At 37.8% G+C, this 18991-nt stretch overlaps 2 protein-coding genes across 9 annotated transcripts; one reads left to right on the top strand and one right to left on the bottom strand.

Annotated features, from left to right (window-relative positions):
• Positions 1 to 86: 86 nt before the first annotated feature.
• Positions 87 to 3774, bottom strand: NDUFB1 (NADH:ubiquinone oxidoreductase subunit B1). 8 transcript variants are annotated; one of them, XM_082058436.1, is made up of 3 exons: positions 3636 to 3774; positions 2507 to 2651; positions 87 to 428 (listed from the first exon to the last, which is right to left on the bottom strand). In XM_082058436.1, the coding sequence occupies exons 2-3, from the start codon at positions 2644 to 2646 to the stop codon at positions 392 to 394; spliced, it is 177 nt and encodes a 58-aa protein (XP_081914562.1). In that variant the 5' UTR covers positions 2647 to 2651; positions 3636 to 3774; the 3' UTR covers positions 87 to 391. The 8 variants fall into 8 exon arrangements, with proteins under 8 accessions (XP_081914562.1, XP_081914565.1, XP_081914566.1 ...); XM_082058439.1 differs by having other exon boundaries at positions 2507 to 2648; XM_082058440.1 differs by having other exon boundaries at positions 3626 to 3773.
• Positions 3775 to 3779: 5 nt separating this feature from the next.
• Positions 3780 to 18770, top strand: CPSF2 (cleavage and polyadenylation specific factor 2). Its single transcript, XM_082058431.1, has 15 exons — positions 3780 to 3901; positions 4506 to 4691; positions 6083 to 6242; positions 6335 to 6440; positions 8237 to 8366; positions 9488 to 9603; positions 10145 to 10332; positions 10749 to 11039; positions 12137 to 12237; positions 12568 to 12768; positions 13433 to 13585; positions 14163 to 14388; positions 15815 to 16114; positions 17048 to 17182; positions 17284 to 18770. The coding sequence occupies exons 2-15, from the start codon at positions 4543 to 4545 to the stop codon at positions 17374 to 17376; spliced, it is 2349 nt and encodes a 782-aa protein (XP_081914557.1). The 5' UTR covers positions 3780 to 3901; positions 4506 to 4542; the 3' UTR covers positions 17377 to 18770.
• Positions 18771 to 18991: the final 221 nt, after the last annotated feature.

Below are 18991 nucleotides of genomic sequence, written 5' to 3'. Positions count from 1 at the left end.
TACATGAAGTGTTCTTTTGAAGGCTTGTTCATACATGAGCTATGCAGACATGAATTTCACACCATACAGATCATTAACAACATAAATGATTTTTGCATAGATTTTTCTTTATTATGTAATTCTTTCTCCTGCTACTCCAGAGTGTGACTTCTGAGGACAAAAGTTTCTCAATACTTATGGACTAATGGAATTCCTGGACACCTATTAGCCATGTAATTAAATCACCTTTCTAAAACTAAGACTGGAAGTTAAACTAGCACTGATAAATTGCAGATGTCCTTTTCTGTAGCTTTAAGTATTCCATCAAGATAAAAACCATAACCCTATTCTATCAATGAGTGAGATAAGATGATGAATCAAGTGAAAATATTTTCCATTTCATCCTCAGCTTTTATCTCCATGTTACTTCTTCACCAGGCTTCAACTCTCTGTGGGGAAAGAAAAAGAGAGGAGACTAAAATTAAAATAATTTTTACAGAATAATTACTAATAAATGTGATTAATTATTCTAGAATAGCTTACTTTTGAGAGTTAAGTATAAATTTAACTTTCTTTGCAATCATCATCAGTTAAAAATCCTTCAATACTGATAAGCTTCCTCTTTACTTTCCAAGTCTTCAATGGATTGAATCCTCTTAACTACCATTAAGTTAAATGGAAGCACAAAACAGGTGACCTCTAAGGAGCTAACAGATTTTTTTACACAATGGGATTCAAAAGGAAAAAAAATGTCCCTCTTCCAAATACAAAAATTCATTACTTTACTGGGAAGTGAAGTGGGTCTGAAAGCAGAGGAGATTGTTGCAATAAGCTGAAATACCAGCCAAACTTCAACAGCAACTGCAGGAAGAGCAGTCCCCATGTAACAGTGGGGGGATTTGTCATAAAATTACTATCTTACTCAGAACTAACTTAGGTGAGACCAGATTAAAAAAGAAATTCACCTGCAAACTGATCGTAACACTGCTACTGTTAGTCCATGCTTTGCAGCATGATTTTTGCTCCCGTTGTTCCACTAACCTTATAGCCTAATACAGAATTAGGAGAGACAGAGGAGGCAATGCATTAATTTACCTAAATTCTCCCTGAGAAGTCAGTCACTAAGTCCAGGCTAATTAGTATATATAATAATATATTTCAGTGAAGACACAGACAGTTGCCAACACAAACATTTAAAGATGTTGTCTTAGATTTTCAAAACTTGGTTATTATTTTAACACAAATTAGGAAAGTAGTTAGTTTAAATTTAAAATTATTACAGCACTTTTAAGACAAAAGTTTGCTATAACCACTAAAGAGTTGAAAATTAAAATTCAAGTAATGTGTTTCCTGCTGAAGTTTTATAGAGACAAAATAATGGTTCTACATTTCATAACTCAGAACTTCACAGCAGTTAATGATTAATAAGCTTTGGAGAGCAAAAGTCCTTTCTACTAATGTGAAAATACCTTCTTTTTGCAAATTATTTGATTTCAAATCAATAATTAGTGAATTAAAAACTAATTAAGGGTCCAAAAAGATAATTTTCCATTTTCAATTCACAAACAACAATAAGATGCAAGAGACTGCATTTTCTACCTGCACAATCTTCAAGGACACAGAGAATAAGAAGGAAAATTCACATCTACAGAAAACACTTCCCTAACTTGGTATTTATTTTACGTTAAAATACATTTTCTAGCTCTGCTCCCCCAGTTAACATACAGGTACACACTTTCACACATTTTCCACTGGCTTAACTTATAATGACCCCATACTACATTAGAGGTTTTCCTTGAATGTACATGTTGTAGTAAAGTTTGAAGTCATGTTCTTTACTTCAGTCCTTCAAGATTTCATTTTATAGGTACCATTGCAAATTTACTTTTGTTATAAAAACAGTGCTAAGCACTAACAATTCCTATATAGTGAAATATTAATGTTACAGTTTTGTTAATTATGTCATAAGCTTACTTTCTTACTCCATTAACTACTCTGTAAAGGGCAAAGTATAATGAAAGCAAATGGTTAAGTTTTATTTCAGAGGACTTTTTCCTAGCAACAGGAGTTTCTTATTCATCTGCATATTAAATGTTTACTTTATATTTTTGTACTCATGTAGTGCACCCTTCTAGTAAGTTTGTTTAGATACAAATCAGTTCAGATACAAATCTTAATGTTCACTAATGTCTGCATTTGTTTACCTTGCTTCCACCAATAGAATTTATTAACATCAACACTTCTGGTTCATTGGTGCAGTCAAATATTTTGACTAAAATGTCACACTGATAGAATTACACATCCTTTTTTTCATGAGTAAGATGGCTCCTAAAGCCCAAATTTTCAGAGGGCATTAGTGACTGAAAACCATGAATGTTTGATTAAATGTTTAGGGCTTACTTCCCTTTAATATTTTGACTGCATCACGGTTGGGTTTTTTTTATGTTTAAGATTCAAACAGAATAGAGAAGTGCTTTGCAAAATAACTGAACATAAATATGTATTTAACAGGTATCATAAAACAGACCTTCTATATAGTAAGCTCTTGTTTCGGAAGGCTGACAGTTTTTCATCATTCATTCTGTCTAAATAACATCCAATCACAAATCCTAAGGGAACAAAGATGTGAACCCAGTGATCACGCACAACTTGGGCGAAATTCACCATGACTGCTAGAAAGAAAAGCAGAACAGATAACAGTTACTGAAAAGCCTGTACATGGAAAATGTTGCATACCTGGCACGTTTAATCTCACAAGGATCCTACTACAGCATAATAAACATGAAGGCCATCAAACACTCCCTACAAGACACATTCTGTTCTCCAATCCATACACAGGTTTCTTAGAAATAATCCTAACTAACTCTTGGCCCTGGGAGATTTTATCCCAAAATCGGTGAGAAATAGAAACATCCCTGGGGAAATAGTAGCAGTAAAATGTTCTAGAATAACATACCCATTGAAGTAACTCTAATGATACAGAAGTTTGCTGTTTCACAAGACATTACAAACGCATTTATAACAAACTCCCATAGATGGACGCTTTGCTATCTGTAACAAGACTGAAAGCTGGACATTCAGTGGGGAACGGACAAATAAAAAAAGGACATTTCTAAAAATCCAGCGAGCCTTCCTCAGCCCAACCACAGCCTTCCAGGTTAGCACCTTGCTGGAAGTTTTAAGAGTCACCGAGCAAGTCATACAGCTGCGACCTCATAACCACCCAGGAATACAGACACGAACGGCGTAGCTCCTCGGGCAACCGCCGCGGGACAGGACACCGCTGGCACCCGAGGCGGGTCGGGGGCAGAGCGGGCAGCGCTGCCCCCTCGAGGCCGCTCCCTCAGTCGGCCGCGATGGCGGCTCCGCCCGGTGCGCACAGTACCGACCTACGAGAGGGCCCTGCCAGCCCTCCCGGCCCCGGCGACACGTACCCCGAACCTGCCCGGGAAACCCACCGCCCCCCACACGCCTGTGCCCACAGTGCCAGGAGCGCCGTAGAGCCCCAGGGCTGAGGGGCGCTCCCGCCCGGCCCCAGGTCCCGGCGAAAAGGACAGAGAACATGGCGAGGCACTCCCGGGGGAGGCTGCCGCCGGTACCACGGAAACACCCTCCCGCGACGGGCCCCACCGGTACCGCTGCTCACCGCTCCTCACCGCCACCAGGCCCCGCGCAGCGGCCACACCAAGGGCAATTAACGGCGCGAGCAGGCCGGGAGAGCCCACCGGCTGCGCAGGGAGCGGGGGGGAACGGCCCTCACCCCCGGCGGCCTCGCGGTGGTGCTGTCCGTTACCCTCCCACCTTCCCTCCTCCTTCTCCCCGCCCCCCGCAAGATGGCGGGTGCTGCCGCGCGGGGCGGAGGCGGTGGGCGCGCGCCTCGGTGGGCCTGAGGGAGGCCGGCGCGCGGCGGCCCGTTCGGCAGGTACCGGCGCTGGGGAGCGGCGGCAGCGCTGCGGGCCCCGGCGCTCGCTGCTGAGTGCCCGCTCCGCTCCTCCCGCGGGAGCCGGGCTTGGCCCGGTGCTGAGGCGTGAAGCGCTCAGCTTGTGCGAGCCGAACTCGCCCATCTCTTCCTCCTTCTCCTCTTCCTCTCGGGACTGGAGCGGGCGGAGGGCCCGGCCGGTGAGGCCCCCCATGGGAGACAGCTGGGCCGCTGTCTCGGCGGGGGGACCCAGCGGGGCCCTGGAGCCGCCCTGCGGAGTCCCCGGCCCGGCCCGTGATGGGGCCCCCCGGGCAGGCGGCGGCGTGAGGGGCCGCAGCCCTGGGACCGCCATGGCCGGTGTGCCCACCCAACCTGCGCTGGGAGCTGCTGGAGCTGCGCTGCTCCTTGCGGTTCCTTTTTTGTGTTGTAAAAACACCTCTTCCTGATAACAAAAGACCTACAACTTAATAATTGATAACTAGTAGTCGTGTTGATCGTTCTTCACAACCTGCTATTCAGTGTAGTCTCAAAAATATATGAATTTAGATCTAAGTAACTAGACTTTTTGTTTGGATTAGTCATTTAAACATTTTCTTCCCCCATTCAGGTTAGTTCTTTTCGAGCTTAAACACTTGGAGAGGAAAATGACATCGATTATCAAGTTGACTACGCTTTCAGGTGTGCAGGAGGAGTCTGCCCTCTGCTACCTCTTGCAAGTAGATGAATTTCGTTTTCTTTTGGACTGTGGCTGGGATGAGAACTTTTCTATGGATATTATTGATTCTCTGAGGAAGTAAGTAGTTCAGTTTGTACACTTTTTTTAATAGGTCTTGTCCTTTTAAAAAAATTATCAAAATATCATGCGCTGTTATGCGTATGGTGATGTTAAATCCAAAATTGTTGTTTTTGGTTTGCTTGAAATGTGTTTAATATGAAGGGAATTATACTGTTGAAACATTTCTGATAAAAACTTCTTTATTTCTTGTGCGTCTAATGAGTTACACCTATTAACTGTGATTCACAGACTCTTCTGTGTTTTTGTTGGCTTGAATGTTTTGGTTTTTTTCATAAACATGATAGAGCAGAGTTTATGGGAGGCTGACCTGGGCTCTAAACTAGTTTAGAATGGTTAAATAAGTTTTAAATGAAAAAATCATTAGTTTATGTAGGCTGAATACAAAGTGGTTCAACTCTCGCCTCTTGTTTCAGGTGGAATAGACTGTCAGTCAGGAAAACAGCTTCTGTTAGTTATCCCAGTCCTGCAAAGAAATAAACCTGTATAGCCTTTAATACCGAATTTCTGCAGGTTTACAGCAAGGAGCTTTGCTGATGCAAACACTGGTTACAAGGTTAGGACTGTAACATGGAAATTCCTTAAACAAATTTGTGATACTTTGTGAGCTTTGTGATACTATTTTTATAGATTCCCTTTTCTAGCATTGACACACTTCTAGTGTTTGAAGTATTTTAAGTGAGGTTTATTATTTACCAAGGCTAACTTACAGAATTTTTCAAGTGTCTTCTCTGAGAAGCAATTAGATAAAAACACCTTTTTAATAACAGCCATCAAGAATGCGTGTGCCTCAGTTACTGTGTGATGGAACAAAAAGCTTTCAGCCCAACTTGTATTTTCAATTGTTGCATATGTTTTATGCCCTCAGGTTTTTCAGTCATGATAGGTAGTAAGTTTTAGTCTCAGTTCTTACTTTATGCAACACTTTACAAGAAAAAAAAAATCTTTTTAAGATGAATAAAACCCCGAAATTATATGTGCTACTTCTCTTAAATGATAATTTTGACCGTTTTTGTTTTTTAAAAAAGATATTTTGGTTTGATCCTTATCAGTTTAGGGATTGTTGTGTCTTTTGTCCTCTTGGTCTTTCTCATGAGAAGGAAAGTTGTAGCCTGTTTTAGGTTTTTACATGAATGAACAATTTGTGACATGTCTGCATTGATAATATTTTTGTCCCCTCAGTTAATCTACTTTCTGGTTTCCAAATAAAGTCTTTCTAATCAAGAATTTAAAGTGAAGCTTGTGTGTTCCTGACCTTGAAATTATGTTTTCAGAAGTCACTTGCATTTTTAAGTACTTGAACATTTGGAAATATCTGTAACTCTTAATTATACTTTTAAAAACTTTGCTGCAGAACTCTTCTCACTAGCTTTTTGTCCCTCTTTTTGTAGACATGTACACCAGGTTGATGCTGTTCTTCTTTCTCATCCTGATCCTCTACACCTTGGAGCTCTTCCATATGCGGTGGGAAAAATGGGCTTGAATTGTGCCATTTATGCAACTATTCCTGTATATAAAATGGGACAGATGTTTATGTATGATCTCTACCAGGTATATTCAAGTTGATACTTTCATGCATGACATCTTTGATACGGTAGAGTGCTCAGGTTCTTGAATGCTCTATATTTCTTATTTGTTTGTAGTCCCGCCATAATACTGAAGATTTCACACTCTTTACATTGGATGATGTAGATGCAGCATTTGATAAGATACAACAGCTGAAGTTTTCTCAGATTGTGAACTTGAAAGGTAAAGTTGTGGCCAAATTTTCAATTAATGACTTTCGGTGAAAGGCAGAGTCATTAAGATTTAAAGTAACCTGATTTTTTTTAAGGGAGTACATTTTTGAGTGTTGTGCATTTTGCAGGGCTGAATTCAGTAGCCCTGTATCAGTCTATATCAGCTGCATATTTGCCTCATAATTGTATGTGGAAATGGGTAGAACTTACACGAGGAGAAGGTCATGCCAAAGCATGTTTAGAGATTTGTTTCTCTTTTGTGTTTTTGTAACTTTTCTTGGAATTTATTTATGTCTCTCAAAAGTTTTTACTCATGCCAAGTGGTAGATACCTCAGAATTCTTCAGTAACTAGTAGCACAGAGGAAAGCTCTCTAGAGAATGGATAGGTTGCAGAGATTAAGTTACAGTTTTTGGAGGATGGAGCCAGGCTCTTCTCGGTGACAGCCAACTGTAGGACAAGGGGTAATGGGTTCAAACTGGAACACAAGAGGTTCCACTTAAATTTGAGAAGAAACTTCTTCACAGTGAGGGTATCAGAACACTGGAACAGACTGCCCAGGGGGGTTGTGGAGTCTCCTACTCTGGAGACATTCAAAACCCACGTGGACACATTCCTGTGTAACCTCATCTAAGTGTTCCTGCTCGGGCAGGGGAATTGAACTAGATGATCTTTTGAGGTCCCTTCCAATCCCTAACATTCTGTGATTCTGTGTAATGAGGAAGGCTTCACTGACTCTGCATGATAAATTCCCAGTATAGCTTATTGCTAGGAGCTGTGGCATCCAGGGAGTCAGCAGGTTTTCACTCTTGTTGAATTTAAAGGTCAGAATGAAATGGGAATGCAGTTCTTGAACAAAGACAGGCCAGTCACCAACAACTTGTCTCTAAGATGCAGTATCTCCCAGTTCCTGAATGCTGCATGCTTGTAATTTGGAAAATAGAAATGGGATACGATCCTTGAAAGGCTACTGAACCTTTTTCAAGGTATTTATAGCAAGGCTATATCTGTTCTGCCAACTTTTACGTCTTACAAGTAATTTTAGTGAAAAACTTTTTCAAAAATATCTTTTTCATATTTAATTGATGTGACTCAAGAAGACTCGATGGATGCATCTAAGAAGATAATGTACTTTTTAGTTATTATTAAAGCTATGCACTTCAGGTCTAGTTGGTGGGATGCAGCAAAGTCAGTGGGAGTGGTCATGGGTGGTCTAGTTTTTCTCTGACAAAGATCTAGGCCAGCACCAATGGTGAGGAGCAGCAGTGCATAAAAAAAGTCATCAGGTGCTGAAAAGGTCCTTCAGTCTTGACTGCAACACACAGACACCTTTCCTGGAATCGATTGATTTGCATGTTTGTCATTCTGGAAAACTGCCAGTTTGTGTGATTTATATGTGCTTTTATACGTACCTAGGCAGTGAATGATAGAGTAAACATTTTGTGTTGCCACAGAGAGCGGTCTGCCTTTCACCCATGTATTTGCTTTCATATCATATGTTTGTTACATAATTTATTGTTGTTTAGGCCTGTAGTTATAGCAGCTCTGCAGTGCCTCTAGTACCAGTGGGAGATAGAGGGAAGAAGTGATCTTCAGTTGTTTTTTCTGGAGGCAAAATAGATGTGAATTGCAAAAAATTCTGAAGGTACTGGTCAGATGGGAAGGACAGATACGTTAGCAATTTTTCATACTTCATTTGACTTTTTTTCCCCAGTAATAAATTTGGTGTTCAGTTATTTAAAATTACTCTCTTATTCAGGGTAATGGACTTTAATACATGTACCTAAAATATTGAAAACTTTTGTAGGCAAAGGACATGGTTTGTCAATCACACCATTGCCAGCTGGCCACATGATAGGAGGCACAATCTGGAAGATTGTCAAAGATGGAGAGGAAGAAATTGTTTATGCAGTTGATTTCAACCACAAGAGGGAGATGTAAGTTCAACATAGCAATATATATTTCTTAGACATTGTGTTAGGTGTGCACCATTTAGCGTGTGCTAAACAGATGGAAGTAGCAGTGCCTTTCCAGCTCTAATAAGACCGGTGATTTCACTTGCATTCAGATTAGTCAGCTTGAAACAAGTGTTAGCTCTGGGTTTCTTCATTCCACTCAGTTTTATTTATTTGTAAGTTTGAAGCAGGAAACATTCAGAAAACTTCTGTTTCATGCAGTTCAGAAAAGCTTTTATTGTGATTTTTAAAAGGGAAGATAACATGAATCTTCTCTTAGTCATGTAAAAAAGAGAGTTATCATTTACCTAATTTCCTTCTTTTCTGGAACTATCTTGCTTCAGAAGGTAGGAAGAGGAACTCTTAGAACAATGTACTAAATTCCAGCTTGTCAAGATGGAATTTGGAATGCAGTCATATAGCATAATTGTATTTAGGTTGGGATACACATATTTACTTAAAAAAAAAAAAATCCTGGGAGGATTTAGGACACATAGATGAATTTTGACTGTTAAAAATTACTGCATAACTGCTAGATATTTAAGACTGAAAAACTTTATTGGCTTTTAAACTCTTGTAAAACATTGAAGAAAAGTCTTCCTTTTCTTCCTCTGTAGACAGGATACTTCTTATACCCTGTCTTCCTTCCTGAAAATGCCTATTTAAGGAAAGGAAAAGGAGTAAGAAAATAAATATTGAAATAAGATAAATTTTGCTGGTTAATATTAATGAATATGTGTTGAATTATGCATCAAGCCAAACTGAATTCAGAGTAAAAAGACTTCAGGCAAATGAGAAGAGAGTAAGGTAGAAAAATAAACCCACCAGAAGCTATCACTTTTCTTACTGATAGTCAGTTTTAGATATTAACAGATATGTATATATATGCTACATGTAAGTTACTTATTTACCTGGACTTAAACATCCCCTTAGTCTCAAGTATTTTCTGTGAGTTGTTGTTTGATTTGTTTATACGTGAGATCCTATTTTTCAGTTACTGGGAAATTTGATTTCTGTACATGCAAACATCTGGAATCTCACTGTTTTATTTTTTTGCTCATAAAGTAGAAATGCAAAAAGTGAGATTTCACCTTTTTCTACAGCCATCTGAATGGATGTTCCTTGGAAATGTTGAGCAGACCTTCATTGCTTATTACGGATTCATTTAATGCTACTTACGTACAGCCCAGGAGGAAACAAAGGGATGAACAGCTACTGAGTATGTATCCTGGGTTTGAAAGTAGTGGTAATGTGATTTATTGGCCACTGTAAAATGTTTTTCTATGAGAAATTTATCAGCATCCAAATTAAGAACCTTTATTAAAATTTACATATTTTGAATTACTCTTCAGATGGTACTGATCTTATGGGTTAAACATTTTCCTGAAAACAAAGAACCATACCTGAAAATAATGTATTTTATGCAGTATCAATTAATCTCTTCTTGAGGGGGTTTATAATGACCTTCCTCGGCACATTGTTTTTAAAACTTGGTTTAACAGATTTATTTATTTTTTAATGAAAAAGAAAGAAAAAGTAGTATCAGGGCAGTGAGATCTTCTGAGCTACCAAGAAAATCCCATCTCCCTTTAATTTTCTGGAAATGTGGTTTTGGATCTCATTTGAAGTTTGATTTATTTCTGTGTTCAGTTTGTTTTCGATTATTGTTGTTAGTGTGATAAAAAACCCTCAAGCCACAGACATTCTAATTTTGGTGTGAAGTATAAATAGGTTTTTGTTTTGTTTTTAATTCTTCTTAGCTAATGTTTTGGAGACATTACGAGGTGATGGAAACGTATTAATAGCTGTGGATACAGCAGGCAGAGTTCTGGAACTTGCTCAACTTCTTGATCAGATCTGGAGAACTAAAGATGCAGGATTAGGAGTCTACTCCCTTGCACTTTTGAATAATGTCAGCTACAATGTAGTGGAGTTCTCTAAATCACAGGTTTGTTTTAATTTTAAAATGCAATTATCAAGAGGGTAATGGAGTATGTATGCAAAAGTATTTTGTTTTTAATATTAGAAAATGGCTAAATACTGGATGTTGTCTTTATTTTATAGTGCGTGTTTGTGTCTCAAATCTTTTGATCAGGTAACAGAGTCCAGTCATGGCTGTGGTCATGTTTCTTGATACTCATTTCTGTTTTTATCACAAGACTTGTGAGCATAGTTTAAAGCTGTTAAAAAAGAGGTCCCTAAAGTATGTGTTTCTATGTTGTTTACACTCAGCATTATTTCTTCACTTACTGAGAAACACTGATGTAATCATTTGCATATTGCATCCAGTACCCCATATCAGGTTTGTGCAGTATTGTAGAACTTGCATTCCTATAGATAACTTTTTCTTAATACATATTTTAGGTTGAATGGATGAGTGACAAGTTGCTGAGATGCTTTGAGGACAAGAGGAACAATCCTTTCCAGTTCCGCCATCTCTCCTTATGTCATAGTCTGTCTGATCTGGCTCGAGTGCCTAGTCCAAAAGTTGTTCTTGCCAGTCAACCTGACTTAGAGTGTGGGTTTTCTAGAGATCTCTTCATTCAATGGTGCCAGGATTCCAAAAACTCTATAATTTTAACTTATCGCACAACACCTGGAACATTAGCACGATTTCTGATTGATAATCCTTCTGAAAAAGTTATAGATATTGAGGTAAGAGTTGTCTATATATCTCAAAATTTTTGTGGGCCATCTGGGGAAACAAGAGCAAAACCAAATTTAATTTTCTTTTTGATCTACTGAAATGCTTTTAGAGGAAGAGGGAAATCTAAAATCAGTATGTTGCATGTATAACCAGTTATGGAAAACTTACTTAAAAATAGGTCTTATATTAGGAACTGCAAAATGCCTTTTGGTGGTGTGGAAAAATTAGTACTCCATAGAGATGAGCGTGAAGTTGCTTTTAAATATTTATCTTTATATAACATTTTTTCTTTGTGTTTTTGTTATAATAGAAAAACTTCGCTTGCCATTTATGTACAGGTCGCAATATATGATGGATTATTCTTGCTGGAAAATACTCTGGGTTTGGATGAGGGGAGAATCAAGTCAAATTAGTATAATATATCCCATCAGAATAGAAAGATGAGCGAAAGCTAGGAATTAGAAGAACACAATTAATTGTTAGCCATGCTTTCAAATTATTTCAATAATTTGTATTTCTGTGTCTACTTCTCTTTGGCAAACGTTAATTTATGGCAATGCCCTGTGATCGCAGTGATAATTTCAATCCTGATGATGTAGCTTTGTTTCAGATTTGCTTTAGAACATTGAATTACAGTGTTAGAATATTATGAGAATTCACTATTATCCAAAGTGACCTATGCTCTAAATTGATTTTCAGAAAACAAGAATCAGAACTTAACATTGTTTTGATTGCTAGTATGTCTTTGCTGGGTTCTTCTGGTTTGATGTTAGTGATACAAAAATTAAAAAAACACTGCTTATCTCAGAGTATTTGTGTTCACTTATTGGAGGGATGTTTCCTGAAGCTGTTTTAAGAAATCCTTTTAATGCTAATTTATTTCAATGTTTTAGAAATGTTTTTCTGTTAGTCTCTACTAATTAATAACATTGTCATGATGTTGCCACAGCAAGGTACCACGTGTTTGCATAATCTTGTTTTGTATGTGACGTAGAAGTTGTACTTGCCCGTGGTACTTAAGTACAAACATTCTTGTCAGCAATGTGTAGGAAAAGTATTAAAATTATGTCAGCTACTCACAATAATACTCATTTTCTATCTGCAGTTGAGAAAACGTGTCAAGTTGGAAGGAAAAGAACTTGAAGAATACCTAGAAAAGGAGAAGCTTAAGAAAGAAGCAGCTAAAAAGTTAGAACAGTCTAAAGAGTAAGTATTAAGTATATTGGCAATTCTCACATTCTGATTTTGTGGTCAGAGTTGAGATTTCTGTATTGTTGTTCTGCTGCTTCAACCATTTTGAGGGATAAATGAAAATCATAGTTCTGATGGACTTGTGTGAGAGCACTGAGGAGTCAGGAACGGTTGATACAATAGATGTGTTTCATCTGCTGTTTGGCTGTGAGCTCTTTCTCAGATCCACAAACTCCCCTTGTCGTTGGTCAGTGTTATGTCAACTGTTATTTTGCAGTCAGTGTGTTTATGTAATATTAAACCTGAAGAAAAAAAGTACTAGTTTTTTTTGGAATGTCATTTCAGGGCAGATATCGATTCCAGTGATGAGAGTGATGCTGAAGAGGATATTGATCAGCCAACTGTACATAAGACCAAACATGATTTGATGATGAAAGGTGAAGGTAGCCGGAAAGGAAGTTTCTTCAAACAGGCAAAGAAGTCTTATCCAATGTTTCCAGCCCCTGAAGAAAGAATTAAATGGGATGAATACGGTGAAATTATCAAGTACGTAGTGGTAATGCATGCTAACATATAGCATAGCTATGAAATAATTCAAAAATAGAAGTAATAAAAATAATTGTTTCATGTCTTTTGTAGCACTGTTTCATGCTCTTCAAATTGCAGTAACTTCTGAACAGTTAGGACAGTTAACACTAAGTCTCACGGGAAGCTTATGAGTGGATTGAAGCTGCCGAGTGCTGATACTTGGCCTGTGGTTGCACCTCTTAGGATGTGTTTGCACTCCAGGCTTTTATTTTTTCTTTTTCTCTGCTTTTATTTTGTCAGATATATTTTTTTTAACCTGACTTTTTTCATCTGCTTTAGATTATACATAGTTCTGATAAATTTATAGTGAGAAGAAAGATCTTTGTAATCCTAGAAAAATCTATCAATACTTGTCCTGTTTGCATAAGGGATACTTACTAGAAAGCCTCAGGTTGCTGGTATTTCCCAAGATCCCAGAATCTTTTTAAGATAGGAAGGTGACATTTTCCAAATGAGCTTAGTTCAGATGTGGAACTATTGAAGGCAAGTATAATGAAACTTTTTGGTAATAACAATTGCAAAACATCTCCACAGTAGCGGTCAGCATAGTTTGGTTTTATGTTATATAGTGCTTTGGTTTTACTGTAAGACTATTAAAAGCAAAATGCCTTTCATTCTTTAGACCTGAGGATTTTCTAGTTCCAGAACTTCAAGCAACAGAAGAAGAAAAAAGCAAATTAGAATCTGGTTTGACAAATGGAGAAGAGCCTATGGACCAGGATTTATCAGATGTTCCTACCAAATGCATTTCTGCAACAGAATCCATGGAAATTAAGTGAGTGGCTTTGTTGTTCTTGTCAGTTCTCTAGAATGATGGCATGAGTACTGTGCGAATTAGATAAAAGGCTAGCTTGGAATTAATAAAGTGGGAAAGGGCTTGCTTGCCTCCTTTATTTTTTTTTCCTCTCTCCCAGCCTGTCAAAATTATTTTTTCACTTGTCTTTCTGGGAGCAGAGTGCGGAGTCCTATGGTTCCGACTCTTAAGAAACTCACGGTTTGTTCTCTGTCTGATAGGGACAGTGAAAGAGGAAGAACAAACGATACAGTAGTATGTTGGCAGAGATACTCAAATGTGTATATATTTTGTTACAATAACAACTTACCAAAACAGAAGCATATTTGAATAACTATGTACGTGAATTTGGGGAATTTATAGTGTTAAATACACATGCATGCTGATATTTAACAGTTCTGTATTTTACTGATCCGTAATATACCTTGTGCTGACAGCTTTTGCTAATGCAGAATAATTTCAAAATATTTTCCATTTTTAAATAAAATAGTTTGGAGCATTCGAGGGCTTAATCTATTAAACTATAACATTTTCTTCTTGGCTTTTTAATTCAAACTAGAGCCAGAGTTACATACATTGATTATGAAGGACGCTCAGATGGAGACTCAATTAAAAAAATTATTAACCAAATGAAACCAAGACAACTGGTCATTGTCCACGGACCACCTGAGGCCAGTCAGGACCTTGCAGAGTGTTGCAGAGCTTTTGGTGGAAAAGATATTAAAGTTTACGTGCCAAAACTGCATGAAACTGTAGATGCAACCAGTGAAACTCACATTTACCAGGTAAGGTACTGGAACGTGTTAGTTGTGTAAGTGCTGTGAACTGTAGGAGAGCTGTATTGGCATATATTGTGACTTGGCCCTCTGTTCTTTGGGAGAGACAATAGTCCCTATGTGCATACTTGGTTTTGTGTGACCTAGACATTACTCGCTTTTTTTCTGTCTTCTGGGTAAGCGTTCTCCTTATGCTTATAATTCATAAGAAGAGTGTAAAAGCTTAAACATAAGATCAGTGCATTTTTACCTGTATTGCAGAAGGCAAGGTTTGTGTCCATGGAGACATCAGTTTGCTTTACTCGAGTCTTAACCGATTTCTGATACCTATAATTAGAGCACTACTGTACACTACTTGCAATTCAGGATTCTTTTTGGAATCTGAAGGGGAGCCTTAGAGAGGGAAGAGGAAAAAAATCCTTTGTACCTAAATAGTACCCAAGAATGAACAGATAAAGTTAGGAACAAATTAATGTTGAAAATAAATACATAAACGAGACACCCCTGCCCTCAGAAAGAGTTAATTTGATGGTTCTTGGAAAGCGAGGTTATGATGGTGTGTTGCACTGTCTTAGTATGTTGCATTTAATTTTCATGGTTAAGCTCTGAAGAAGAAAACTTGGATAATTTGTGTGAAGCATGTGAAAATCATATGTGGTCCTGATTCAACTTTTGAAAGTTGTTTAGAGGAGGGTCTCTTACATGCAATTTAGGCATTAGTCCTTTATTTCTTCTGTCCTTTTAAAGTTCATAGAATGGGTAGTTAATTGCAGTAACCTTCGTATGGTTGCAGCCTCGATTCCACTATAAGTATCACGCACAACATCACAATATCATGTGAATAACAATCTTCAGATGAGGGCTTTATTTAATGGGCTAAAGTCCTGGAATGCATCAGAGGAATTAGGATAAGGTAATGTTTTGGTCCCTTTAAAATCTGGTATCTAAAATTACAAATTACAATAAAATACCTTTTTTTTTTTTTTTTGGAAGGTTGAAATATGGAACTGCTGTTCAGTAACCTAAATATCTATAGAAATTTTCCTTAAATTTACTAAGGCTAACTGAGGAACTCCTTGGCTGCAAAAAAGGTTTCTGATGTTGAATTGATTGCTCTTGCTGTGAATTTAACTGAAGTTTTCAGTCATATAGGTTCTTTTTTTATTTTAACCAAGACAAAAAAGGTATTGATGGTATTGATCTCTGCTGTCTTTTAAGCTGAGTAGTGACATGAGGGTTATACAAGTTACATTTTGAAAGTATAGTACATCTTGCCTTAGTGATACCAATTCCCTCTTTTCCCTCCCCAAAAGAGTATGAATCAAACGGATGTAGACAGATAGTGAAAGCAAGACTGCTAATTTTTAAAGTTTGAAGTGAGAACTCTCTGCATTTTCCATCAAACTAATGGTACTTTTATTTTTGTGCAACCCAGGTCAGGTTGAAAGATTCTCTTGTCAGCTCCCTTCAGTTCTGTAAAGCCAAAGATGCTGAGTTGGCTTGGATAGATGGTGTTCTGGACATGCGGGTTTCAAAAGTGGATACTGGAGTTATTTTGGAAGAGGGAGAGTTGAGGGAAGATGAGGACACAGAGATGCAAGTGGATATGCCTTCTTCAGACTCCAGTGTTATTGCACAGCAGAAGGCCATGAAAAGCCTCTTCGGTGATGACGACAAGGAGATGTGTGAGGAGAGCGAGATCATTCCTACTTTGGAACCTCTGCCACCTCATGAGGTACAGAGATTATGCTGATCTGGGATTATTTTTTGAAGAGCTCTGTATTTGTTTTTTTTCTAGTGTGTAGAGATTGATATTGTGATCTTATTCAAATGAAAGCCTACCTGAAACTGGATCTTCATGGGTTTTTTTGGCTTTGTTAAACCTGGTGCTGTTCTTTGTTCAGATTTTATACTTTTCAGCAAGGGTGATCTCTTGCATCCACTAACAGTACCTAACATATAGTTACCATCTATTTGAGAATATAAGATTTTTAATTAGCAGGTTTCGTATTTGTAGTTAGTACTTGCAGATTTAGAAATTAGTTGGTGTTTAGTCACTCTTGGATTTTATTATATGATGCTATAGAAAATACTTCATATACTTGAGGTACAGATCTTTGAAATTCATGCCTCTGCTACTATAGTAGTGATTTGAGAGTTCATTGAAGTACTGCATGTGAGTAGATATTATTTAATCTTGTCAGTGAATTATTACAATGCCTTCTAATCCTAGAATTGCTTTTTAAGGTACTGTTACACAGTCCTAAATATAGTCTATTCTAGGAGCTAGATGAATGTGGAGACAACTCTGAAGTCTGTTCAGATTCATGGCAGCTGTCATGGAAGTACGTACTGATCAGCAGTGCCAGTTCCTGCAGCTCTGGCCCTGGCATAGCATGGCTTGGAAGAGGAATCTTTAATGACAGCTTTGCATTTGTCTTTAATATGTGAGCAAAGAAGGAAACTTTTCCTTTACTTGACTGGTAACCTCCAAGGCATTCCTAACCTGGAAATGTCTTGCTTCAGGTGAACAGAAATAGAACCAGTCTTCTCATTTATAGTCCTGTAGTCTAGGCCACACTCTTGCCAATACAAGGATGAGATAATCTTTGGAAAAAAGGAAGGTATTAAGTAGCAGAAGTATTAACATTGTGTGTGTTGTTTAAAGGTTATTGGACATCAGTCTGTGTTTATGAATGAGCCAAGACTGTCTGACTTCAAGCAGGTTCTCTTGCGAGAAGGTATACAAGCTGAATTTGTAGGAGGAGTGCTTGTGTGCAACAATCTGGTGGCTGTTCGCAGGGTAGGTGTTCTCTGTCTTAAACCTTGGTAAATAATATTCTAAATGAAAATCAAGTTTCTCATTAGTGTGAAGCTAATAAATTGAAATATCTTTTGTTTCAGACTGAAACGGGGCGCATTGGATTGGAAGGCTGTCTCTGTCAGGACTTCTATAGGATAAGAGACCTTTTATACAAGCAATACGCTATTGTCTAAAGAAAGTGCTGCAAAGATGTTTTCACTTGAACTTTTAAAGGCAATGGAGATTTCTCCCAATTTTGACTTTTTGTAGTTTTCTAATTTATACAGGGGAAACCTAATTCATAAAGAACAATTAACTACCCTGAACATGTAATGAACTGCTCCTGTTGTTCTTCATAGACCTTGGTACATTCCGTGTTGTTGATTTTCAAACCATTACAACTTGCTGTCTCCCACATAACACATTACAAATGAGTTTATGACTATGAACCCGTCTCAGTAATGGTTCAATTTGTCAGGAGATGTTTTGGTTTCATAGATTCCCTGCCAAAGAGTACAAAATATTGAAAAGTCATTCTTCCAAGATAGGCAAATGTGGGTTTCTTTGTTTGTTTAGTTTTGTGTGGGGTTTGGTTTTTCTGGTTGGTTTGGTTTTGGGGTTTTTTTAATAACTTTGGTTTAGGAGACAGTCTTTTTTTTCTTTTCTAATGGAGCTAGGTCAATGTACACTTTTAACAACCCACTTAAAGCTAGACTATCTAAATTTTCCCCTAGTGTTAATCTGTCTGTATCCTAACATTACTGATTTGATCCAGAACAGAATTTCATACTCTAAAGTATTAATCTGCAGGATCAAAAAATTACTTTGGGAAGGTACTCTAAGAAGACTAGATAGTATTGTCAAGCCACTTAAAATACAGTAACTGTGCTTCAGAGTAACTTGTGTACAAACTCACAGCATTTGTAACTTTGAGCTTTTGCAAAAGTACACCAAGTCTGAAATCTTTTGAGTTCTGATTTTAACAATTTCAAAGTCTAAGCCTTTATCTGTGCACCGCTGGTTGTTCAGAGTGCCATGAACCACGTTCAGGAAGATCCTTTATCTTGAAATCTGAGTTCATGTGATTTATTTAATGCCCTTCTGCCATTTTTCATTCTAGTTGGCAGTGGCACTTATTGTTGCTGCTGATACTAAGAACTCGCCTCACTTTTTAGGTAAAGAGGAACACAGTTTGGGCACCTTATTTTCACAGAAATTAATTTCTGCAAACAAATGATCTCACCAGCTTTGGCAGTGGAAGGTTGCTCGCTTGTTTTTATGTACAACAGCAACGTAACATGTGCTCTCTGTGTATGTTTAAATAAAACATTTTGAAAAAGCGGCAAAAAGTAACCCTGTGGGCTATCAGTGGAAGGATAATTTACTTTGCCATTCATTCTTGTCAAAGAGTTTTCCATCTGATACAGAGACTATTTATTCTGTTTAAAATAGTAACTTAAAACTGAAGTTCGTGTCAAAAACAACCTGCTAGAACTATATACTGCAAATGTAAAAAATCTTGGAAATTTAATGCTGAGTGAAAATGTATTTTGTTATACAAAGAAAATCTTGGCTAGGAATGACTGCATGACTTGATGCCTTTTTTTTTTTTTCTCCCCAACAATGTAGAAAAATGTTTATTTTCCATTATATTGACAAACAGAACTTCTTAGAAATGCTCTGGTTTTGTAGCTGTTTTGTAGCAAAGCAGTGTAAATCTGTATGATACTGGATGCTTGTTGGTGAATACTATTGTATTACTATTGTTGCAGATACTAATGAACTTTTATAAAGTGAGTTACTTTGTTG

Source organism: Streptopelia decaocto (genome assembly GCF_964273445.1).
Source record: "Streptopelia decaocto genome assembly, chromosome: 7".
Taxonomy (NCBI): Eukaryota; Metazoa; Chordata; class Aves; order Columbiformes; family Columbidae; genus Streptopelia; species Streptopelia decaocto.
Note: the sequence above shows the minus strand (reverse complement) of the source record. Positions and strands in the feature narration are given on the sequence as shown.